The sequence below is a fragment of the Ovis canadensis genome, chromosome 14, assembly GCF_042477335.2.
Source record: "Ovis canadensis isolate MfBH-ARS-UI-01 breed Bighorn chromosome 14, ARS-UI_OviCan_v2, whole genome shotgun sequence".
Classification (NCBI taxonomy): domain Eukaryota; kingdom Metazoa; phylum Chordata; class Mammalia; order Artiodactyla; family Bovidae; genus Ovis; species Ovis canadensis.
In genome coordinates, this window is record NC_091258.1 from 71,600,356 (window position 1) to 71,624,550 (window position 24,195).

The following is a 24,195-nucleotide window of genomic DNA, read 5'->3' on the forward strand; positions in this document are numbered from 1 at the left end:
TTACGGTGTCTCTGTGCCATGTTCATTTCCCTGGCACCCCCACCCCCACCCCAGGGCCTGGCAGGCCCCCCCACACACAGCGCACTGCCGGCCTCTGCGTCCCTGAGACCCTTTAACCTGTGAGGACGTCCAGGGTCACAGGTGAGGTTCTTGGGAGCCTGGCGTCCGGCCCAACCACCAGCCTGGGGCTTGCCGGCCCGACACCCCTGTCCCCTTCCTCCCTGAAAACCCCCACAGGGGGAGCCTGACATTGGATTGGTGACTGAGACCTGACCTCTGACCCCTGCATCTTGAGCCCCTCCCCCGCACCACAGTGACCTCACAAAAGTCACCAGCTTTCCCCCAGGCTGCGACCCTCCGCCATGGCCTGGCTGGCCCCTTGGAGCGCCATCCTGCCCTCCCTGGCGGCCCTTGTGGTCTCTGGGGCTTCAGCCTGGGCCTGTCTCCTCTGCTTCACGTCTTACGAGGAGCGTCTCCAGATTTGCCAGATCTTCGCCGGCCTGGACAGCCCCGACCTCGGGAAGTGTGAGGAGGCCTTCGCAGATGCCTTTAAGGGGCTGCTGGACACTGAGATCAGTGAGGAGACTGCCCCTTGCTCCCCAGCATCCTCCTGGGATGGGAGGGGGGCCGAGGGTAGGTGGAGGGAGGGACCTGAGAGGCCTGGAGAGACTGAGAGGGACGAGACGCACAGGCGGGAGAATGGAGACGTGGGGAGCAGAGCTCGGAGACAGAGGATGGTCACCTCGGGGACATGGTGCCGGGGGAAGCAGTTTCCCCCCCAGCCCCTGCTTCCCACCACCAGACTACGAGGAGAGGGGCCAGCTGCACGATGCCTTCACCCAGATGACCCACTCCCTCCAGGAGATGGCCGCTGCCCAGGGTGAGTGGGGCAGGGTCCATGGCACTGGGATATGGATGTCTGAGCCTTTGTGGGGCGGAGGGCACGGGGGAGAAAGCCCAGAACGTCACAGTGATCTTGATGGTAGGATGCCAAGGGAGCTGGGTGACCTTGTCAGGGAGCAGAGACGGGCAGGGCCTGGTGGGTTCAGGGCAGAAGGAACTTGAGTCTGAGGCCAGTGGGCCTGCCCTCCCTCTGTGGCTTTCCCTCTCCCTGGCTGTGAGATTCTGGATGCATCACTGCCCCCGTCCCCAACTTCGGGCCTCAACTTACCCATCTGAGAAAGGGGACAAGCACTTTGCCTTCGGCAAGGTGTGGGAACTCAGTGAGACGGAGGGGGCTCCAGCAGTGGAGACAGACTTCAGGGAGGAGAGCTTCCTCTAGGATAAAACTCCCTACAGTTAGCAAAGTGATTCCACATCTTTGACGGATGGAGGCTATTAGGGGGACCGGAAGACAGGTGGGAGCAGGGAGGGAGAGCATCACTGGGGAGACAGGCACATGTGACAACCTCGAGGGAGTGAGACACGATCAACACACGCGTGTGACAGTGTGAAGGGACCACAGCGCTGGGGTGACCCTCGTGGCCGAGGGGCAGGTTGAACAGTGATCACACCAGGCCACAGTGATCACGTGACACAGGACTCCCTCCAACCCCTGCCCCTGCCCCTGCATGCTGGAGACTGGAACCATGGGTGGGGAAGCGTCCATGGCCGTGTCCATGGTCTGGGGGCTCCGCACTTATTTCTACATTTCAGTTCTATTACTTCTTTTGCTTCCTACTCTTGCCTGTGAGCTTTTTGACAAACATGATCCCCAAACATGAGGAGCTTCCCATCCATCCGGGGGGCTCCCAGTGCAGGGGGGAGGTGCAGCATGGAGAAGACTTCAGCTGCAGATTCCCCCACCCACAAAGGGAGAGCTGGGGAACTCAGAGCTGGGGGTGGGGGTGGGGGGAGAATTCTGGGAAATGCCCTTCTCCCCTACATCAGAAGTTTTCGAAAAGAGCAGAAACAAGTCCTGCTCTGGGTGCAGAAGACCCTGAGGGCAGTGTGTGGGACCAACTGGAGCAGGGGAGGGAGTGGAGGCTGGGAGGCCCGGGGTGGAGGCTGTGGTGAAGGAGGCCAGACCTGCGGTGGGGAATCTGTGAAGATGGAGAAGAGAGGACCAGGCCTGGGTCTGATGAGCTGTTCAGGGAGAGGGGAAGAGGAGGGTTAGGGACTGTGTGCCGGGTCTGGCTCCGTGTCTGAGTGGGCAGTGGTCATCCCTGGGAGGAAGAGCAGGAGAAGGGGTAGATGGCCAGCTGGGTGAGGCTGCAGTGACTGCGAGGGGCCTGGGGGACGTCCAGGGTACAACTGGGAGTCAGGGAGATTTGAGACTGTCCCAAAGAAACAAGGCTGTGAGCAGGGGAAGGGCAGGGTCAGCTCAGGGTGTAGAAAGATCCTCGAGGGCCATATGGATGGACTGGAGGGAGAGTCTGGGGGCCGGGAGAAGCTGGAGCTTTACGTTCCATGGGTATTTACTGACTGTGCCAGGAACACCACCAGGGACACGGCTGTGACCCAAACTGCAAGCCACCTGCCCTCAGGTTGCTTGCAGTGATTATTAAACGTAATCAGTGAAATGCCGTAGATGTCAGTTGGTGATCCATGCTATGGAGGGAAACAAAAGAGTGAAAGGGGGGTGGCCAGTGGGGTGATCATTTTACTAAACAGGTTGATCAGGGGAGATGCAAATGAAAAGATCCAGTTGTGCAAAGACTGAGGGGGAACAGAGAGAGCTGTGCAGGTGATCTGGGGAGAGAGCTTCCAGGTGGTGGAGCCAGTGCAAAGGCCCTGGGGCCAGTGGGGCTGGAGTGGACCATGTAGGCCAGTAGTTCTCCAGCCCCACAGTGTATGTCAGAATCTCCTGGGACCTTATTAAAATGCAGGCTCCTGGGCCCCACCCTCTGTTTCTGAGCCTTAGGTCTGAGGTGGGGCCCAGAAATGGACACGTCTAACAAGTTCCCAGGTGCTGCTGCTGCTGTGCTGGGAACACACTTTGGGAACCGCTAGGGTGCGTCCTTGAGCCAGCTTTAGCCAAAGGACCCCCTCTTTCCATTTCATACCCAATAATCACTTCAGCTCTTGCTCTGGATGTGGGGAAACCCTTTGGAGGATTTTACAGGAAAGAGGGGTTCTGACTAAGGCCATGTGGGTCAAAAGCAGACGCAGAAGGCCTAGGGAGGAGATGGTCAGTGGTGTCTTAAAACTTGTTGTGATGGTCGGTGGGGGCTGAGATGAATCTGCCCCTTGCATGGAAGATGCTGTGTCTGCAAAGTGTGATTTATGTTAATAATCCTCCTAAAGGATGTCCTTGTACTGGCCCCACGAGGTGGAGTTTTATAGCTCCATTTTCCAGATAGGGAAGTTGGGGCTCCCCTGGATGGACCCAGGGGCTGTCTGGACCAGACGTATGTAGGATGATGGGGATGGGAAGAATTGAGATGACCCCTGGGTCTCTCCTGAATGGAGGCCCGGAGAGATGGACAGGTAGACTCAGTGGTTCCCGGTGGTGGCCGCTGACACTGTTAGTGTCGTGTGGAGGGCAGTGTGTCTACCGCAGGTAGTGGCCACCCGTGGAGACTCTGGAGTTTGGCCACATGGGTTCCAATCTAGCTGTGTGACCTTGGCTGATTTCCTAACCTCTCTGTGCCTGGGTTTCCCCATCTCTGATTAGGGGATGATAATGCCAGTAGTTGACGATTCTATAACACAGACATTATTGCATTATGGTCATTTAATGGTACCTAGCATGTAGTTTGGGAGGAGGAGGCTTTTATATTGTATGACATGAAATCCTCATCACCAATGCTGTGAAGTAGACACCGATATTGTCCCCATTTTATGAGTGAGGGAAAAAAACAAGGATCAGGAAGGTTAAATACCCGGCCAAGGTCACATAGGGAGGAGTGCATCTGATGGGTAGCATGGAAGTGAGACCGGTGTGCGCATAGTTGGGACAGACAGGACTCAAACGCAGGTGATCAGCAAGTTGAGGCTTCCAGTGAAGCACCTCTTTGGGGAGACTATAACTCGTGCCCCTTTGTGGTTAACACAAGCCTGCCTCTTGCCCTTTTGGACATTTTGCTCCACCCCTATTTACTCCCATGCTTCTCCCCTGCCCCCTGGCTGACTTGGTATATCCCACACACCGGCCCCCAAGAGCCATTTGGTTTGGCCCATGGATATTCCTTGGCTGCCTCCTCCAACATCATGACACGCCACTCGGACCACATCCTCCTGACCATACTGCCATCACCAGACCACAGCTCCTGCCTGCCTTGTGGCCAAGGAGAGACTGCTAAGTCCTTGACCCCTCATTTGGCACCTGCTTCCTGGCTTCAGAGCCCTCTTCTCTCCAGCTTCTACCATCACTTCTATGATCATTACTTCAGCCAAATTGTTATCAGAATCCTCAATTCCCTCCCTTTATGTATGGTTTAACCTAAGGTTAAAACCTGCAATGTCTTAAGCAGGGTAGAAGTTTATTTTTTCCATATAAAATAAGTCTTAATGTAGGCACTTAAGACTACTATGGCAGCTCCATTTTCCTGGGGACTCAGTACCCTTCCAGCTTTCTACCTTACCATCCTAGGGTATACTACTTATCCTCATGGTCCTATATAACTGCTAGAGTGCAGCCATCAAATCTAAGTTTCAGGCAACAGGATGAAAGAAGGGGAAAGGGGCCAATAAAATGGCACCGTATCTCTTTTAAGGCTACTTTCTGTGACTCAACACATCACACTTAAACTTACATCTCAGCCATCAGAACTTGGACACATGACCACAGCTAGGTCACATGACCACAGCTAGCTACAATGGGAGGTTGGGAAATGTAGTCTTTTAACTGGGGCAGGGTCGGGGTGCTTTCTCAGCTGAAACGTGGTAATATGTTATTAAGGAGAAAATAGATATTTTGAGGCAACTGGCAATCCCTGTGTATTAGTTTGCTAGGGCTGCTGTAACAAAAAAACCAGAGACTGGGTGGCTTAACTAAAAGAGGTGTATTTGCCCACAGTTCTGGAGGCCAGAAGTCCGGCATCAAGGTGTCAGTGTCAGCAGGGTGGGTTTCTTCTGAGGCCTCTCTCCTTGACTTGCAGAATGACGTGTCCAAATTTCCTTCTCTTCCAAGGAAATCAGTCATGTTGGGTTAAGGCCCACCCGAAAAACCTCATTTTAATGTTATTACCACCTTAAGATTCCATCTCCAGGGACTTCCCTGGTGGTCCAGTGACTAAGACTCTGTGCTGCCAATGGAGAGGGCACAGGTTCAATCCCTGGTCAGGGAACTAGATCCCACATGCTGCAACTAAGACCCGGCGCAGCCAAATAAATAATTAAAATTAAAAAAAAAAGATTCCATCTCCAAATACAGTTATGTTCTGAAGGACTAGGCTTAGGACCTTACTGTATCAATTTGGAAGAGATGACTTCAGCCTGTAGCACCCTGCCACATGAGCACTGGTGGCTCAGTGGTAAAGAATCTGCCTGCGGTGCAGGAGACGCAGGTTCGATCCCTGGGTGGGGAAGATCCCCTGGAGAAGGAAATGGCTCCCCATTCCAGTATTCTTGCCTGGAGAATCCCACGGACAGAGGAGCAAGGCAGGCTACAGTGCACTGGATCACAGAATTGAAACCTGACTTAGCAACTAAATGACAACAACAAAATCCTGCCACATTTCTGACTTCCAAAGCCACCTCTACCTGTAAATCATTGCGGCCATCCACTTTGAGAAAGTCCCCCAATTTTTTTTTTTTTTTGGAAGGCCATTACAGTGGTGAAAACTCAAACATCCATAAGAGCAGAGAACATAGAAAGAGTGAAAGAGGGGTAGAAATGAAGAGACTGGGAACTCTGGAAAAGTGGGTGTGTGCCCTGTCTAGAGTGGGTGGCTGCTGCTAAGCTCCAGCCAACTGCTGCCTCATGGAAATACTGCCTCTGTTACAGCTCTTCCAGATTTCGTAAAGGGATGCCAAACATTTTATGTGACTTTTCCCAAACTTCATATGATGGCAACTGGGTCATTTTTTAAAAACACTTTCCAGGCCAAATATAACACATCCAGTGGATGAATTGTGGCCCCTGGCTTCCAGCTGTGGTGCTCTTTCCAGTTGAATCCTGGAATTCATTCTGCACATACTTATTCCTAAGACTCGGGGGCCCTTTCCTGGTTTCTGAGGACACAGCACTAAAGAAGGGCTTGTTTGCTTACTTAAGAGACAGTCTTAAATGCTCACTATGTATATATGAATATATGTATTTGCAAACTGGTGAGAGCTATGAATGGAACAGACGGAGTACTGTTAGAGACAAAGATAGGGGACTGGATTAAATTAGATTTGTGGTCAGAGAAAACCTCTAAGGAGAAGACATGAGGGTTGACAGGAAGGAAGAGTAGGAGTGGTGGGGGGAGGTGTGCTGGAGACTGAAGACAGCATGTGCAAAGGCCCTGAGGTGGCAGAGAGCGTGATGCTTTCCTTACTAGGGGAAATGAACTGCAGGAGACTTAAGAGTTGCGGGTTCCATACCTGGGTCAGGAAGATCCCCTGGAGGAGGACATGGCAACCCACTCCAGTATACTTGCCTGGAGAATCTCCATGGACAGAGGAACCTGGTGGGCTACAGTCCATGAGGTCACAAAGAGTCGGACAAGACTGAAGCGACTTAGCATGCAGAGGGAGACGAGACTAGGGCAGACTACACAGGGCCTCCTAGGCCATGGGAGAAATTTGACCTTTATCCTCCCTTTTCTCCTTAATAAGATAACACGGATGTGGAGTCCTGTCAGAATGATTAGTCCAGAGGCTGATTAGTCCAGAGGCAGCAGAAGGAGATTTGGGGGTGTGCCCACCATCCAGATAGAGTAGGAGGCTGTGGCATATACCAGAGACCTGGGGATAGCAGGGTCTGGGGGAGGGGCACAGACATGATGACAGCCAGACCTGTCAAGCTCCGGCAGCCTTGGGGAAGGGTCTTTACCACAAGGACTCCCTCCACCCTCCAGGGTCCTTTCGGGTTGCCTTTCTTCATGCCGCGGAGAAAATGCAGAAGATTATATTGCAGCTTAAGGAAGGTAAAATAGACTGTCTTCTTCCCCCAGGCACAATTATCAAACCCAACTCCGAAGACCCCCATCCGCTCCCATCAAGCCAAACCCCCGGCCCGATCTCTGAGGCGAGCTTCCCTTGTGGGTCACTCTGGGCACAGCCTCTTACCCTGCTAGGACCACTCTGGGTCCGGCCCCGCCTCCGAGGCAAGGTTACCTCTAGCTGGGACCGCTTTGTAGGACAGTCCTGTCCCAGACTAGCTCGGGCCTCTTCATGGATCAATGTCTGACCCTGGGCACTCTGTGACAGGTTTCCTTTCCATCCGGGGCGTCTTAGTGGGCTGCGTCCAGCCTGACCACACCTCTAATTGGACGCCCTAATTAGGCTCTGTCCCCTCCGATGATCGCCTGCGATCTAGGCCCGTCCCGCTCGATGGGATACACCGGGGCTGGACCTGCCTCCTGGGTGCCAGCAGCAGGCATGTGCCTGACGTCTTAATGGAATGCTGCAGGGCTGGCAGGGTCCCCAGGTGAAGTACCACAGGCCTGGCCCCGCCTGCAGGGGGGAAGCTGCAGGCTTGGCCCCGCCCCTTTGGTAGAGCGCGGCAGACCTGGCTCTGGTCTCTTGGAGGAATGAATGCATCCGGCCCCGAAACGTTTCCTCTAGGGGAGTTTCAAGGGGGCACCTGCCGCGACTTACAGGGTGGTAACGCTTCCCCTCTCTCCGCAGTGCCGGCCTGCATTCCTCCCTGCGGTAAGCACGTCATTCAAAGCTCAGAATTGCGGGGGGAAGGGAGGTGGTAAGGGCCGAAACCTGGGACTCTTGGAAGGGCACGGGTGCCTCTGATCCGAAGGGGCCAATGCGAGCCCAGGAGAAGAGTAAGAAAACCAGTTCACAAACCTCACGAAAGGCGGGTCCGGAAAAAAAAAAAACAACCAAGGCAAACCAATAGGGGTCTTAGAGGCTGGAGAGTTGTGAGAGCCAGCCAATGAGCGCGGGAAAGGCGGGGTCCAGATTTTGTCCGGCAAGTGGAACCCCGGGAAGTTAAATAGACCTTATGGTGGCTGAAGGGACCCTGGCCAGGGGAGGCGGATGGACCTCAGACCCAGCGTTCCCACCACACAGGACTCCAGGAGGTCACCCGGCGTTTTCGCTGCCGCGGATGCTACTCCAGGGTCTGCGACCTCCCGCTTGACTGCCCAGGTGAGGGGCGTGGCCTTGAAAGGCAAGAAACCTGAAAAACTGGGAGAGGGCTGAGCGAGGAAGGGGCTGGGGTTTGGGGGGGTCGGACGTGGGCGGGCCGAGGTGGCGATGCGAGACCTGTCTTCAGTTCAGGACCTGACGGTGACTCGGGGTCGTCAGGCCATGTTCTCTTGCACTGTGAACTTCCAGCTGCCTAAGGAAGAGATCACCTATTCCTGGAAGTTCGCAGGAGGTGTGAGTCGGGGCGGGTCCAGCGTGAAGGGCTTTAGGAGGCGGTTTATGCTTCACTAGAGGATGGAGAGTCAGGAGGCAGGGAGTGGGATTCGAGGAGGCTCGGTCTAGACTCATGCTTCGTGCAAGGGGACTGTCCCGGCATTTGGGGGTAAGGTCAAAGCTCAAAATGCAGTGACAGAGCCCAGGGGTGGGTTATCCGTAGGAGTTTCAGGCGGGAGAGCAAACCCTAGGCCCACGAGGCGGAGTCAAGGCTTAGGGGGCGGGGTCGTGCGTGAACGCTCGGTGAATAAGAGGGTGAGGCCGGAGCTCGGGGGGGGGGGGGGGCGGTGGCCTGGCTTAGGGGCGGGGCTTCACATAGCGGTTTGCCGAGAGGGCGGACTCTCTTCTGTGCTCGGGGCGGAGCCGGCTGCCCTCGGCCTCTCGCCGCTTCAGCCCGAGCGTCCCGCAGCTCCGGACTCAAGATCCAACCTACTTCCGAGATATTCCGCGGGCCCAAGGATACCTGGCGCGGATCCGGCCGGTGCAGCCCACGCACCGCGGGACCTTCTCTTGCGTGATCACGCACGACCAGCGCCCCCTGGCGCGGCTCTACTTCTTTCTTAACGGTGCGGGCGGGGCGGGGCCGCGCGGCGGGACAGGGGGCGGGGCTGCGCGGCGGGGGGTGGGGCTGGCGCCCGGCTGACGTGCGCGTCCCCGCAGTGACGGGCCCGCCGCCGCGCGCGGAGACCGAGCTCCAGGTCTCTTTTCGGGAAGTGTTACGCTGGGTGCCGCAGGAGGCGGAGATGGTCGAACCCTGGAGGCCCAGCCTGGGCGAGCTGCTGGCCAGGCCCGAGGCTCTGACGCCGGGCAATCAGTGCCTGCTCGTGGCCCTTGTGGCCTTAGCATCAGCCAGTGTGACCGTGCTGGTGTGGTGAGTCCCCGGGACCCCGGAGTCCCAGCCTCCGGCTCTCTCCTTACTGAGACTGGGACGTTTGGGTTTCTCAGCCCCTCCTCCCTCAGATCCGGAATTCCGAGTCGCCAGCCCCCTCCTACTCAGGAGTCATAACCCCCAGCCCCTGGTGTCTCAGATCCAAGAGTCCAAGCCGTATCACCCGCCTTTGGAACCTAGGCTCCAGGACCCAAATTTCTGGTCCCCAGCCTCTTCCCCCGCCACACACTAACATCGCCTTGTTTCCCCAGGATGTTTTTTCGATGGTACTGCAGCGGCAACTAACAAAGGTATCTTTTTTTTTTTTCCTTCCTTATCCTGTTTTCATCCTTAAAATAAAGAATATATTTTGACTCCCTAGATTCTTTCATCGTTGCAAGTGATCGCTACAAACAACTTAGGGGGAAGGGCGGGATATGCCCAGGTGCACATGCGCCCATAATGATGGTGAGAGGCACCGCTGTGGCAGGGCAGGGCCCTGTGCTGAGGGCTTTAGGTGCACACCCAGGCCCCTCCCCAGATTTCCAGCAGTGTCTTGGACATTTATGCCTGCATCAGTCACCCTCAAATAAAGACCTTCGTGTCGCCCCCAAAGCCTGTTCCTCCCCCAGAACTTTCTTGCTGTCATCAAGTGCATCACCATCCACGCAGCCACTCGACTGGAAACCTAAGCTGTATTTACTTTCTCCTCCATGTCTCACCTATTTCCAAGTCTCAGCCTTTTCAATTCCTAAATATCTCATGGAGTTGCTCTGTGGTGCACCACCATCTCTTGCCTGGATCTCTGCAGCAGTATCCACACTGGTCTCCCTGGCTGAGAGTGGGCTCAGCCTTGTCCCAGTGCGATCCATTCTCCACAAAGCAGCCAGAGTGTTATTATTTTTGGCTACTTTGGCTAAGTTTTAAATTTTTTAAATTAAAATTTATTGGAGTATAGTTTCTTTTCAGTGTTGGTTAGTTTCTGCTGCACAGCGAAGTGAATCAGTTATACATATACACATATCCACTCTTTTTTAGGTTCTTTTCCCATATATGTCATTACAGAGTATTGAGTAGAGTTCCCTGTGCTATACAGTAGGTTCTTATAAGTTATCTCTTTTATATATAGTAGTTTGTATATGTCAGTTCCAGTCTCCAGAGTGATATTCTAAAGTTTGTCAGGTCAGGTCACTCTGTTCAGAGCCCTTCAGTGGCTCCCATTGCTACTGGGCCCAAATCCACTTCCCCTCAAGGTCTCCAAAGCACCCCCTGTATTCACCATTATTCCTCTTGTTCTATCCAGGATCTAGGGTACATACTATTTTCTTCCTAGAATCATGTTTCTTCTCCTTTTTGTCTAGCTAGCTCAGTTATGATTTCCCCTGAACAGCCTTTATGTACATGAACCTATTTGATCTCCAGGACAACTCTGTGGGCAGGCACTATGTTGGTGTGCCTGACTCCCCTTCTCTATCACCCTTCTCTTTATTCTCTAACCCACCATTCTTTGCAGGTCCCTGGAACATACAAAGCTCAGTCCTGTCCCTGGGCCTTTGCATGTGCAGTTCTTCCTACTTGAAATGAGATTACTCTGACCCTCATGAAGCTACCTCCCTCTCACTTCACGGGTCTCAGCTCAGATTATACCTCTGACTATTCCCTTCCTCCCACATGATACCCCCCCCCCCATTTTATTTTTACTTTTTGTGTGACTGGCTTGTGAGATCTTATTTCCCTGACAAGGGATTGAACCTGGGCCCTTGGCAGTGAAAGCTTGGAGTCCTAACCACTGGGTAGCCTAGAAAATCTCGACATCCCCCTATTTTTGCTTGTGCACAGCATTCATTCAGACCTGATGTAAACTTATTTTTTAATTTGGTTTTATGGCTTCCCCACCTTAAAGGTAAGCTCTCTCATAGTATTCTTCACCAGTATGTTCCTTTCCACTGATTCATTCAATAAGAAAATATTTACCGAGCGTTTATTATGCATCAGGCGTTTTCAAGGCACTGTAGACACAACAATGAAGAAATCAGAACAGACAGAAATCTGCACCCTCAAGACAGGCACAGGGGATCAAGAGATACAGACTATTATGTGCCTGTTAGTTGCTCAGTTGTGTTCGACTGTTTGGGACCCCTGTGTTCTGTCCATGGAATTCTCCAAACAACAGTACTGGAGTGGGTTGCCATTCCCTTCTCCAGAGGATCCTCCTGACTCTGGGATCAATCCAGGTCTCCTGCATTGCAGGCAGATTCTTTACCATCTGAGGTACCAAGGACTAATGGATTATGTTCCTGAGAATCCTTAACTAAGGATAACACTCTCTTTGCTTAATGGAATAGGAGCTCCTGGAAATCTGACTCAGACTCTTAATATCTTCTGTATTTGCAAACCTGGCAATGTGTGTGGAATTCAACAGGAACTTAGTAAATGTGTTTTGTGGTTGACTGACTGAGTCAAAGAATGATTGAAGTGAAATGGCAGTGTCCAGCAGATAGTAGGTGCTCCGTAGTACCTGAATGAAGAGTTGACAAATTCCACCTTCAAAATAACCCTGATCCATGGTATTCCTATCCCTGTTTCCAAAGGGGACGTCCAGGCTAAAAGAAAGGAGGGTATCCTGTCTAGTTTCAAACAGGCTCCTCTGTCCATGGAATTTTCCAGGGAAGAATACTGGAGCAAGTTGCCCTTTCCTTCTCCAGGGAACCTTCCAAACCCAGGGATCGAACCCATGTCTCCTGAGTCTCCTGCACTGACAAGCAGATTGTGTACCACTGCGCCACCTGGGAAGCCCAAGACCCAGCCAGGAGTCCTCAGTTCTTAACCATGCAGCCCCCCCTTAGAAAAAAATGGAGGAGAGTAAGCTGAGAAGAAAATAAATAAAATTCTTTATTATATTCTAATACACAGTACAAATGGAGGTTAAATAAGAACAGAGAAATCAGGGGCCCCAGGACAGCTTGTGAGGACCCCTTTTGCCCTGTCCCTAAAAATCCACACCCTGATCAATAAATACCCCTCCCAAGAGACCCAGAAGTCCCAGTCCGCCCCTCCAAAAGAGTCTAGGCTGAGAAGTCTTGGGTCGAGCCCCTCACTTCACAGAGGAGGGCCACTGAGGCCCAGGGGGTCACCTAGCAAGTGCGTCGCTCCGGGAACCCCACTAAGCCCCCTCGGGCCGCTCCCGAGCCAGCGCCCCGTGCACCCAGCCTCACACCTGGACGCGGTAGCCTCCCGCCCGCCGCCGGCAGAGCCTTCGCACGCCCACCCAGTAGAGGGTCAGCATCACGGCCCAGTAGCCCACATAAGCGCCGGCGCCCGCGGCCAGATGGCGGGCCTCGGCCGCCCGGGAGGGGCCGCTCCAGTCGGCCCGGGCCTCGTGGACCACGCTGCGGACCAGGCCCCCGAGCAGCAGCAGCGCCCAGAGGGCCAGGGGCAGCACGGGCACGTAGTTGGCGGCCAGCTTGCGGCGGCCCGACGTGCCCCAGCCGCTCTGGTTCATGGTGGCCAGCGCCAGGAACTTGGCCGGCAGGAGGCCGCCCATGTAGAGGGGCGCGTAGAGCGAGAGCAGCAGCATCCGCAGGCAGCCCCGCAGCCAGGCCGCGAATGCCGCCTTGGCCAGCGCCACGCCCTGCACGCAGAGCAGCACCCAGAGCAGCGTCCAGGGGCGGCCCGCGTAGAAGAGCCGCAGCACCGTGGCCGCCACGAAGAAAGGGAAGAGCCCCGAGACCACCGCCTCGTAGGTCATCCACGCGTGGTGCCGGTGCCACCAGAGCGCATTGTAGAGCCACTCGCGGAAGTACGACTTGGACCAGCGCGTCTGCTGGCTCAGCCAGCGCAGGAAGGACGAGGGCGTCTCCGAGTAGCAGCGCGACCGCGAGGTGTACCTGGGAGGGAGGGAAGAGACAGGGCTGCCGGCGCGGCTCTCCTCGGAGCCCCTGGGGACAGATCCGAGCCAGGAATGGCCCCTGGGGCACGTGTGCTCAGCCTCTCTTGGAGAGGGAAATGCAACACACTTGCCTGGAGAATCCCATGGACGGAGGCGCCTGGTGGGGTACCGTCCATGGGGTCGCAAAGAATGAGACACGACTGAGCGCCTCTCTTTCTGGACCTCAGGGGTTTTGATACCCACCTGGTCCCTGGACTTTTTATCTAAGTGTGTGCACTTTTGGGGACCCCATGGACGGTAGCCCGCCAGATTCCCGTCCATGAATGAGATTCTCCAGGCAAGAATACTGGAGTGGGTTGACATTTAGGATCTTTCCAACCCAGGGATCAAACCTACATCTCTTATGCCTGCTGTACTGGCAGGCGGATTCTTTACCACTGTGCCACCTGGGAAACCCCTCTTTATCCGACAGGAATTGATTAAAAGGCCAGTGGAGGAATTCAGGGAAGCCTTTACTGGGACTCCTGCTGCAAGTAACATGTTCCCTTGCTTGCTCCCTCCCCTGTGGGGCTGGGGAGGCGCTGGTCCCTTAAATGGGATGAGGGTAGGAACGGATCAGTAGATCAGGTGGAGGGGTAGTTTTGGTGGTCTGCCCACCCCTTTGGTGGTGCACTGTGTGGGGATCAGGCCGGGTAACCCCACTTTTGCTCCCTACACATCAGAAATGGCAGTTGAGTTTTGGCCTTTTTGTATCTCATTGTTCATAAGTCGCCCGGCTGCACATGCACGTGGGTTACTTTTAGTCGCGTATAGTTTCTTTGTATTTTGTTACTGGAGGAGGTGTTTGTTTGGGTGCAAGCACTGGTATAGCGTCTGCCTACAATGAGGAAGACCCGGGTTCAATCCCTGGGTCAGGAAGATCCTCTGGCGAAGGAAATGGCAACACACTCCAGTACTCTTGCCTGGAAAAGCCCATGGCCAGAGCAGTGTGGTAGGCTACAGCCCAAGGGGTCGCAAAGAGCTGGACACGACTGAGAGGCGTCACTTTCACTTTCACTGCAGTGAAGGGTCCCAGGTTCCAGCCTGTCTCATTCTCATATGTAAAATGGGGTCAACCATGTTTCCTACCTAATAGATGAGGGTTGAAGGAGGATTAACGCCAAGTGCTTAAGACCAGTATATTGTACTTGCTCAACTGATGGTGACTATTACAATATTTTTACTATGACTAATGTAACTTGGCATTACTAATATCATTGCAGTGGCTGACACTATTACTAATACTATCACTAATCTATTACGAATACTGTTATTGGCAGACCTCAGGGTGAGGAAGGAGCCAGGCATGGTTCCTACTCGGGAGAGCCCATGCCTTAGAGGTTCTCAAGGGAACCATTAAGCTCCTTTCCTGTGGCCCTGGCAGACGTTACTAATCAATCCCTCCCGGGTTTCCAGCCAAGCCCCCACAAAGCTAAAATCACTTATGTGAGACGTCATCGAGGTGGCCTCCGGCAGTCAGCTTGTTAGGAGGGATTAAACCATCCTGTCCCCAGAGGCATTATTTGACAGTGTCCAGTCTCCTTCCCCTGTGCCACCTGGGATCCTCAGTGACCTCTGTGGTTATTCTCTTCCTCCTGCAGTCCGTACTCAAAACAGCTGGGAGGGGTCCTGTTACAACAGCATGCTACCCCTCTGCTCAAAACCGCCAATGGCTCCCTCTCCTTAGTTCACATTTCTTGACCATGGAGACTCTCATGAATGGACCCTCCACCCTGTGAGCTCTCTATCCTCTCCTGATGCTCTCTCCCTTGCTATTGATCCAGCTGCTCTATTTTCAGCCCCCATTCCTATCTTATCCTAATTTATCATTTCACTCTCTACCTGGAAACTTCTATCCCCCTTCCTGGCTTTATATGTCACCTTAGCATGTGCTGTTGTTCAGTTGCTAGATATGTCTGACACTCTGCAACCCCATAGATTGCAGCATGCCAGGCTTCCCTGTCCTCCATTATCTGCTGGAGTTTTCTCAAACTCATATCCATTGAGTCAGTGGTGCTATCTAACCATCTCATCCTCTGTTATCCCCCTCTCCTCCTGACTTCAATCTTTCCCAACCTCAGGGTCTTTTCCAATAAGTTGGCTCTTCACAACAAGTGTCCAAAGTATTGGAGCTTCAGCTTCAGCATCAGTCCTTCCAATGAATATTCAGGACCAATTTCCTTTAGGATGGACTGGTTTGCTACCCTTGCAGACGAAGGGACTGTCAAGAGTCTTCACCAGATGTATCATTCTCACCCACTCCAACTTCTACATTTTACTTATTGTCTATCTCCACAATCAGTGTAAGCATGAATTTGCAGTTCTTTTGTTTGCTGCTGCATCCCCAGAGCTGAAAACATGGGAGGCACCTGAAGAATATTTGTCAAGTGCATAAAGGTATGGGTTCCCTTGGCATATGCTGAGTTCTCTCTGGTGCTGTCACTGGTCTAACTTTGTAGAAATATCTTTCCCCAGTATGTCACGTGGTCTAGCCATACTCCCCCGAATCTCCTTCAGTTACATCCCTTCTTCCTGGAGCACGTATTGGGGTTTAGGCGCTCCCCTCCTCTCCCATGTGATTCTTCTCACTCTCTCACTAGCTGATCCCACTCTGTTGATGTCTTTCTCGTCCCACAGACTGGGGAGTCTGTGCTCTCTGTGGAGGCACCATCTTGCCCAATTTCATGTTGTATCTTCTTGGTGGCATTCCCACCCTCACCTCACCCTACTTGGTAGAGTCCACTGGGTCACATGGTTCCATGTAAAGGCCACCCCTGGCCCTACGGTATCTTCCACTCTCCTCTAGTGTCTCACTTGATGCATTGGATTGGCCAAAAAGTTCACTGGTAATGTGTTACGAAAAACCCAAAGGAACTTTTTGGCCAACACTATAGCTCATGATTCAATGCAAGTGCCCCTTCTGTTCCTTATGCGTTCTCTCTGCCTCCTCTGAAATCTTGCTAGAGAGACCCCAATGTCCTATGATTCACTTTAAGTTTGGAATATCCCCAACACACACACCAGAGAAGGCAATGGCAACCCACTCCAGTATTCTTGCCTAGAGAATCCTGTGGACAGAGGAGCCTGGTGGGCTGCCGTCTATGGGGTCGCACAGAGTCAGACACGACTGAAGCGACTTAGCACACATGCATGCTTTGGAGAAGGCAGTGGCAACCCACTCCAGTGTTCTTGCCTGGAGAATCTCAGGGACAGAGGAGCCTGGTGGGCTGCCGTCTATGGGGTCGCACAGAGTCGGACACGACTGAAGCGACTTAGCTGCAGCAGCAGAAGCAATACACATGTGTTTGCTGAGATACTCATTGGCCCCTGCACACACCCAACCACTCAGTGCCCTCAGCTTACTTGGTGGCATAGCCCATGCTGAGCATGCGATTGGTGAGGTGGCGGTCATCCCCAAAGGTGCAGTGGGTGCCCAGGAACTTCTGGTTGTACCAGGCCTCGAGGAACTGCTGCAGGAGGTTGTTCCTGTATAGGCCTAGGTGGGGGAGGGGCGCACAGGAGCCTCAGCTGCTGCTGTTGCCAGCACCATCCCCAGCCCAACTCATCTCCAATTCCAACCCCACCCTTTCTCTAAATATTTATTTCTATTTATTTATTCAGCTGCTCTAGGACTTGGTTGTGGCATGTGGGATCTAGTGCCCCCACCAGCGATTGAAGCTGGGCCCCCTGCCTTAGGATGATGGAGTCTTAGCCACTGGACCATCACTGTAGGCCCTCCAGCCCCATCTTTAACCACCTCAATCCCGTTCTTAACCCTGTCTCCAATGACAACTCCAGCCGTGATCCTGTTCTCAACTTCACCTCTTTCCTCAACCCCACACCCATCCCAAACTTGCCCTAGTCCCATCCCTGACCCATAGCCACTTTGACTGCAAACCCATCCCCAATCTGATATCCATTCTCAGCTCCACTCCCTACTCATCCTCATCCAAAAAACCCATCTCCAGCCTCAAGTCTAACACCAACAGTGTTCTTAAGTTCCAAACCCATCTCATCCCCTTCCCCAATCCTTTGCCTAGCCCCAGTCCAATGGCCATCCACATGCTTTCTCCAGACCATTCCTAACATCAGACACCATCCCCACCTCCAGCTTCCAATCTTACCCCACCCCCAGTTCCTGCCCCAGCCCCATCTTAGTCTCCTGTCTCAATCCCACCTTCAACCCTGGCTTCAGCTTCTGGCTCCTCTTCTCCCTTCCTTCTCCACCCCATCCACCGCCCTCCCAGCCCTACCCCTGCTCACCTAGGGGCCCGCTGATGCAGGACACGCAGTGGAAGTAGCTCTGACAAGCCCGCTCCACATTGAAGGCCACCCAGTACCGCAGGCTGCTTAGGAAGCTGACCCAGGAGTCCAGCGGGTTCAGGATCCGTACATCACCCCCAACAGCCCCTACATGGGGGTCCTCGTCCAGCACCCGCACCAGCTCCAGCAGCGCCATGGGGTCCAGCCTCGTGTCTGAGTCACAAACCTGACAAATGGAAGGGGCCAAGATTCAGGCGAGATCCTTGTACAGGGCTGGCAATTGAGGGACCATTGGGATGGTCTCTTACAAGGGATGAGGACCAGCTCAGACACTCTGCAGCCAATCTGAACATAGTTTTGAGGTTTTCTAGTCATGTTCAATGTTTTATCACATTTTAAGATGACCACCCCCTCCTCCCCACACACCCATGCTCTTGTAAAATACCCTCCTCTGGTGTGTGGGCAAGATCTGTAACTTGCTTCTAACCTATAGAATATGGCCAATGGCCAAAGTGATGATATAGAACTCCTGTAACTGTATTCTCTTATTTGGAAATGGTGAAGGAGTTTTGCAGTGTAATTAAGGTTCCTAATCTGTTTTCTTTAAGTTAATCAAAGAGAGAATATCCTGGGTGGGCCTGATCTAATCAGGTAAGCCCTTTAAAAGAGGGTCTAGAAGTCAGGTTCTTGCTGGTCTTGACAAGGCAAGCTGCTATGAGTTCTACGGTTGCTTGGAACGGGTCCTGGAACCTTTGATAAGACCCAGTTCCAACTGACACCATGACTGCAGCCTGATGACACCCTGAACAAGGGATCCAGTTAAGCTTTGCCCAGATTCCTAACCCATGGAAACTATGAGATAATAACAAATGTGTTTTGTTTCAAGCTGCCAAGTGTGTGGAAATTTGTTATGCAGCAGTAAAAAAAAAAAAGTTGCAATGCATTAATGAATAAATTACTGCATTGAATGGATGAGTGAATGATGAAATTAACAAATCTCTATACTGATAGGTAAATGGATGGATAAACAAAAGAATCTCAACACTGAATGAATGAAGAAACAGAATGAACCAATCTCTACCTTTAATGACTTAATTTAAGTGAATGAGTAAATGAATGAATGATCTCCATACTGGATGGACAGATGGAGGCATGAAAGAATGAGTGACAGGAAGAATTTCTACCTTGGATGAAGAAAAGACGGAACTCCTGTATTGAATGGATGAATAAATAAAGGAGTGAATGATCTCTGTAGTGGATGATAAGTGAATGAAGAAAAGATACAATGAAAGTAGGAAGAGAAAGGAGGACAGAATATTCTATATTGAATGGGTAAATGAATCTTTAGATTGAATGGATGGATACATGGATGGATGTGTTAATGAGAGTTTCTGCATCAAATGGACGAATGAATGAAAAAGGAAGGAAAGAAGAAAGGAATCTCTTCACTGAATGAACAAAACGAACGCATAATCTCCCTAATGGTTAGATGGATAAATGGAAGTATGAATGGTGGCAGGAAGGAAAGAATCTCTCCATTGAATGGATGAATGAACAAAGGAAGCAGAGAGGTTCACTCCAGTTGAATGAAGGATCCGAGGGAAGTGGGATGGGGTGTTAGGGTCACAGACGCGGCGGGGGCGCCTTCCACGCACCTGCACGTAGTCCACCGAGTCGCCGAGAGCCTTGAAGGCCGTGTACATGACCTCGCGCTTGCCGCCCCAGCGCTGCGCCACGCACACGCACCTGCGCGTCCTCACCAGCGCCTCCACCGCCAGGCGCCCGGGGTCCTCGGCCTCCACCTCGCGGTAGGCTCCCTCGCCCGGCGCGCCCGCCGCCGCCGGCTCCCAGGGCTGGTGATAGTTACCGTCCCACACATAGGTGGCGGGGTCCTCGTCGGCAAAGACCTCGCGGAACATGTCGACCATGTACAGGTCCTCGGCGCGGTTGCCGTCCACCACCATGAGGACGCGCAGGCGCGCGCGCGGGTACACCAGGCCTCGGGCCGACACCAGGCACTGGCGCAGGTACGCGGGGTCCTCCTGGTACGCGGAGATGGTGAGCGCCACGCTGCGCGCCGTGGCCGCCTCCGGGGGCCCCCGCGCCGCCGCGCGCCGCGCCGCCGCCGCCACCCGCCGGTGCTCCAGGTAGGCGAAGAGGCTCTGCGCCACCAGGTGCGCCGAGAGGAAGGCCCCGTAGAGGCCAAAGGCCAGGAGGCCGTAGCGATCGGAGGCCAGCGGCACGCCGGCGGCATAGGCCCAGGTCATGAGGCCCAGAATGAGCAGCGCGAAGGCGATGGTCAGAACCCGGCGGACGAGGCCGGAGCAGTGGCGGGCTGCCTGGCTCGGCTTGGGCACGTCCTTTGGGAAGAGAAAGGGGGAAAGAAGAGTCCTGAGATGCTCTCCAGGAAGGGAAGCCCTCCTGGCTTTTGTTTCCAGGATAGACGGTCACATCTCCTCTTCATAAAGAGAATCCCCTGGGTACTGCAGTTACTTTCATTCATGAAAGTAAATGTGGCAAACAGTTATCAAGGCTGAATACCTGCTTTCCCTGCTTCTGATGCTATTCCCCCCCCCCCACGTGTTTAACAGCTTTAAAATCCACAAGGATTACACTCAGCGGAGTGTCACAGTTGAATTAACAGGGGTTTCCTGCCTCCTTCTTAGTGGCACGGAAAATGATTCATCTCATAAAGCTTTCTTAGTGTTGAGATAATAATAGTGATAAAAATATACATCTCAGAGAAGAATGCAATGTGCCTTAAATGTTTTACAAAAACTAACTTATTTTCCTCGCAACAGCCCTGTGAGGTAGGTACTATTATTGTGTATGTATGTGTTAAGTCGCTTCAGTTGTGTCCAACTCTTTGCGACCCCATGAACTCTAGCCTTTCAGTCTCCTCTGTCCATGGGATTTCCCAGGCAAGAATACTGGAGCCGGTTGTCGTTTGCTACTCCAGGGGAGGGTCCCAACCCAGGAACTGAACTTGTGTCTCCTGCGTTGGCTGGTGGATTCTTTACCACTGAGCCACCTGGGAAGTCCCATCCCCATTTTACAGGTGAGGCAACTGAGTCACATAGAGGTGCAGCAACCTGCCCAAGGTCTGCCTGGAAAGCAGTGAAGTCAAGCCTTTGTGTGTTTTCTTTGGGGGGGAGGGGTGTGGGTGTTGCATTAAAAATTATTTTTATTGAAGTATAGTTGATTTACAATGTTGTGTTAATTTCTGCTGTTCAGTAATTCAGTTAAACATATATATTCTTTTCCATTATAATTTATCACAGGATATTGAATACAGTGTTCTGGACTATACAGTAGGACCTTGTTGTTTCTCCATTCTATATATGACAGTTTGCAAGTGCTAATCTCAAATTCTCAACCCTTCCCTCCGCCACCTCTCTTCCCGTTTGGCCACCACAAATGTGTCAGAGAAGCCAAGATTTAAACCACAACCTTATGTATTGGCTTTACTCCACACCAGCACCCCAGGGGGTGAGGGTGGGGGAACATAATCTTTCCGGCCACCACGATAGAGATGGCAAAACCAAGTACTGATTAGCCAAAAGGAGTGGCTGGCAGGGCCAGGTGCCCAGTACATGTGACTGGCAGAGCTCATAATTGAAGGGAAGGAGGTGCCTCTGTTTTCTTGTCTGTAAAATGGGGGTTTAGCCCCTTCCACGTGCCAAGCCCTGGTAAGGTGAATACTGTTAACACTTCCTATTACAGATGAGGAAACTGAGACCCAGGTGGGTGTGTTCTCTCATCCAAGGTTACTCAGGCTCCAGCCTCTGGCTCCACCATCCTCTACACTAAACTGCCTTCTCCCTCTGTCACCAGTTTGCACCTCTTGGGCTTATTATGAGTTAAATGAATCACTAAAGCTATAATTCCGCACGGTCCAATACGTGACCCATGGGCCACCTGTAGCTATAGACCGCTTGAAATGCAGCGGGTACCACTGAGAAACTGAATTTTTAATTGTATTCCATTTAAATGTTTGAATTCAGAAACTGGGACTTCCTCGGTGGACCAGTGATTAAGAATCCGCCTTCCAATGCAGAGGACATGGGTTTGATCCTTGGCTGGGAAACTAAGCCTGCGTGGGGCGACCGTGCCACAACTAGAGAGAAGCCCATGTGCCGCAACTAAGGCCTGACACAACCAAAAATATATAGATAAATATTTTTAAAAATAAAAATAAATTTAAAACAGATCCTTAATTCAGTTTTTGGAAGGCTTTTACACATGTTTGGAACAAGTAGGATCTGTGAAGCTTCTTTTTCAACTAAATGTTATGAAATCTAAAAATACAGATCAAGCATCTCCAGCGAAAATATAGCATCTGCATGAGATGTTCTATACATCTCGATTGTGAGTGCGGAAAAAAGAAAGTAAAACACCACATTCATGTGTTTGTACTGAAATGATCATTTTTTTGTATATATAGTAGGGAGTCAGCCGTCTACGGCCTCTTGGACCAAATGCCTGCCTCCTTTTTCACTGCAGCCTGGCAAGCTAAGATTAGTTTTTATGTCTCTAGAAGGTTGAAAAAAGTCAAAACAAGAATAATATTTTGTGGGACATGAAAATTATATGAATACACACACTACTATGTATAAAATAGATAACAAGGACCGACTGTATAGCACAGGGAACTACACTCTATTTTGTAATAACCTACATGGGAAAAGAATCTGAAAGAGCATATACATCGATATATACATATAATTGAATCACTTTGCTGTACACCTGAAACTAACATGACATTGTAAATCAACTTCTTGTTGTTTAGTCACTAAGTCGTGTCTGAGTCTTTTGTGACCCCTGTGGACTATAGCCGGCCAGGCTCCACCGTCCATGGGATTTCCCAGACAAGAATAATGGAGTGGGTCGTCATTTCCTTCTGCAGAGGATCTTCCCAACCCAGGGATGGAACCTGCGTCTCCTGCATTGGCAGGCAGATTCTTTACCACTGAGCCACCTGAGAAGCCCTGTAAATCAATTATACTTCATTCAATCAACATAAAGGAATAAAGAAGATTACATGAAATTCAAATGTTATTGTTCTTAACATCGTTTCCTTGGCACACCACACACATCTGGTTACATATTGTCTACAGCTGCTTCCTCATTATGCCAAAGTTGTGTAGTTACAATGGAGACCATATGGCCCTCAAAACCCGGAATATTGACTGTCTGGCCCGGTACAGAAAAAGTTTGCTGACTCCTGATACCATGGGTTAAAGAAAATTTTATTATTAAAATTAACCACACCTGTTTCGTTTTCCTTTTTAATGTGGCTACTAGAAAATTTTAAATGCTGTCAAATGTTTCTCTGGTGCTGGTGCTAAGTCGCTTCAGTGGTGTCCGACTCTGTGCCACCCCATAGATGACAGCCCACCAGACTCCCCCATCCCTGGGATTCTCCAGGCAAGAACACTGGAGTGGGTTGCCTAGGGCAGAGCTAAGTTACAGCTTTTAGCCTGGTGCTAGTAATCGCTCAGTATTAACCACTGGTATTATTTCTTCTGGAATCTTCCTCCTCCTAACTGTGCCTGAGTTCCTGGGGGTGACCAGAGATGGGCGATTTCACTTAGTCCACTTTAATATTTACCGAACACAAGAAAATAGAAATCTAGACCCCCGTGTGGTGCAAAGACAGCTCTTCTCTGCCCGGTCCGGTCTGGGGCATACGGACCTACACGGCTTTACAGGCAGGTTGGACCTGACAGGCGTTCAGGCCAGAAGGCACACACTCACACGGCCGCTGTCACACACAGGAGCACACGTGCGCACAAACGCGCGGGGAGGCCTCCCGCCTGGCCGCAGCCTCACGCATGCCCACGCACACTCACCATGCCCACGCACACTCACGCACACACCTGTGTCATCGCTGCGGCTCCGGGGCGGCCTCTCTCCTCGCCCGCTCGCTGCTCCCGAGTCTCCCTGCTGCCCCAGAGCTCAGGGCAGATTTGAAGAGCCGGGCGGGCGGGGGCGGGAGGTGGGGCTGACGTCAGGGCTGAGCTGGGCCAGGGGCTCTGAGGTCACAGCCGAGACTCGGGCAGCCACACCCGCTTCCCGCCATCACCCCCGCCCCCCAGTACCAGATGGGCCTCCCCTTCCAGCCCCTCATTCTCACTCCCCTTCCCTCTCCCCTCGAAGCTCCCCTATCACCCCCACTCCTGGCCCCGTCTCTCCCCTCCATTTCTCCTCCTCTCTCTCTGCCTTCATCTCGTCCCTCTATTTCTGGACTTCTCTCCATCCTTTTCGTTCTCCCCACTCCCTCTGTCTCTCTCCACCCCTTTTCCCCCTCCTCTCCTCCATTTCTCTCTCTTCTCCCCCACCCCCAGCCCCCCTCGCCTCCCCTCTTATCCCCATCAACACACAATGCCCGCCCGTCCCTTCGAATCCTTGGAATCTCTCCCATGTTGACTTCCCTGGGGACTGGCCACTGGCAGACGAAATGAGATGCACACTTGTGCGTGCTGGTGGGTGTGACTGTGAGTGCCCTGGTCTGGGAGGTCGGCTGTCTGGAACTGGAGCAATGAGTGAAGGTCTGAACGTTCCGTGCCTGGTTGTTTCTGGTCCACGTGCGTGTGCTTGCGTGTGTATGTGTGTATGTGTGTGTGTGTGTGTGTGTGCACGCATGCGCAGGGCACGCGCTTATGTGCCA

The 24,195-nt window shown here is 52.4% G+C and overlaps 2 protein-coding genes across 2 annotated transcripts; one reads left to right on the top strand and one right to left on the bottom strand.

The window, feature by feature from the left end:
* Window positions 1-280: 280 nt before the first annotated feature.
* On the top strand, window positions 281-9,715 carry SPACA6 (sperm acrosome associated 6). Its single transcript, XM_069551613.1, has 10 exons — window positions 281-576; window positions 803-880; window positions 6,948-7,016; window positions 7,720-7,743; window positions 8,116-8,193; window positions 8,321-8,427; window positions 8,507-8,509; window positions 8,876-9,032; window positions 9,127-9,337; window positions 9,607-9,715. Exons 1-10 carry the CDS (start codon window positions 363-365, stop codon window positions 9,638-9,640), a joined length of 975 nt encoding a protein of 324 aa, XP_069407714.1. The 5' UTR covers window positions 281-362; the 3' UTR covers window positions 9,641-9,715.
* A 2,031-nt stretch (window positions 9,716-11,746) lies between these two features.
* Window positions 11,747-23,413, bottom strand: HAS1 (hyaluronan synthase 1). Its single transcript, XM_069552459.1, has 5 exons — window positions 23,405-23,413; window positions 19,181-19,924; window positions 17,526-17,751; window positions 16,626-16,758; window positions 11,747-13,221 (listed from the first exon to the last, which is right to left on the bottom strand). Exons 1-5 carry the CDS (start codon window positions 23,411-23,413, stop codon window positions 12,546-12,548), a joined length of 1,788 nt encoding a protein of 595 aa, XP_069408560.1. The 3' UTR covers window positions 11,747-12,545.
* Between the last annotated feature and the right edge of the window lie 782 nt (window positions 23,414-24,195).

What these genes read in the sequence shown, in the direction of transcription:
- SPACA6 (XM_069551613.1), top strand. Translation starts at nt 363, where the DNA reads ATGGCCTGGCTGGCCCCTTGGAGCGCCATCCTGCCCTCCCTGGCGGCC. An exon ending in GGAGATGGCCGCTGCCCAGG is followed by an intron (nt 881 to 6,947) that starts GTGAGTGGGGCA and finishes TCCACCCTCCAG; the next exon opens with GGTCCTTTCGGGTTGCCTTT. An exon ending in AGTGTGACCGTGCTGGTGTG is followed by an intron (nt 9,338 to 9,606) that starts GTGAGTCCCCGG and finishes TTGTTTCCCCAG; the next exon opens with GATGTTTTTTCGATGGTACT.
- HAS1 (XM_069552459.1), bottom strand. An exon ending in ACTCGGTGGACTACGTGCAG is followed by an intron (nt 17,752 to 19,180) that starts GTGCGTGGAAGG and finishes TCCATTTGTCAG; the next exon opens with GTTTGTGACTCAGACACGAG. An exon ending in AGCATGGGCTATGCCACCAA is followed by an intron (nt 13,222 to 16,625) that starts GTAAGCTGAGGG and finishes CCTCCCTCCCAG; the next exon opens with GTACACCTCGCGGTCGCGCT.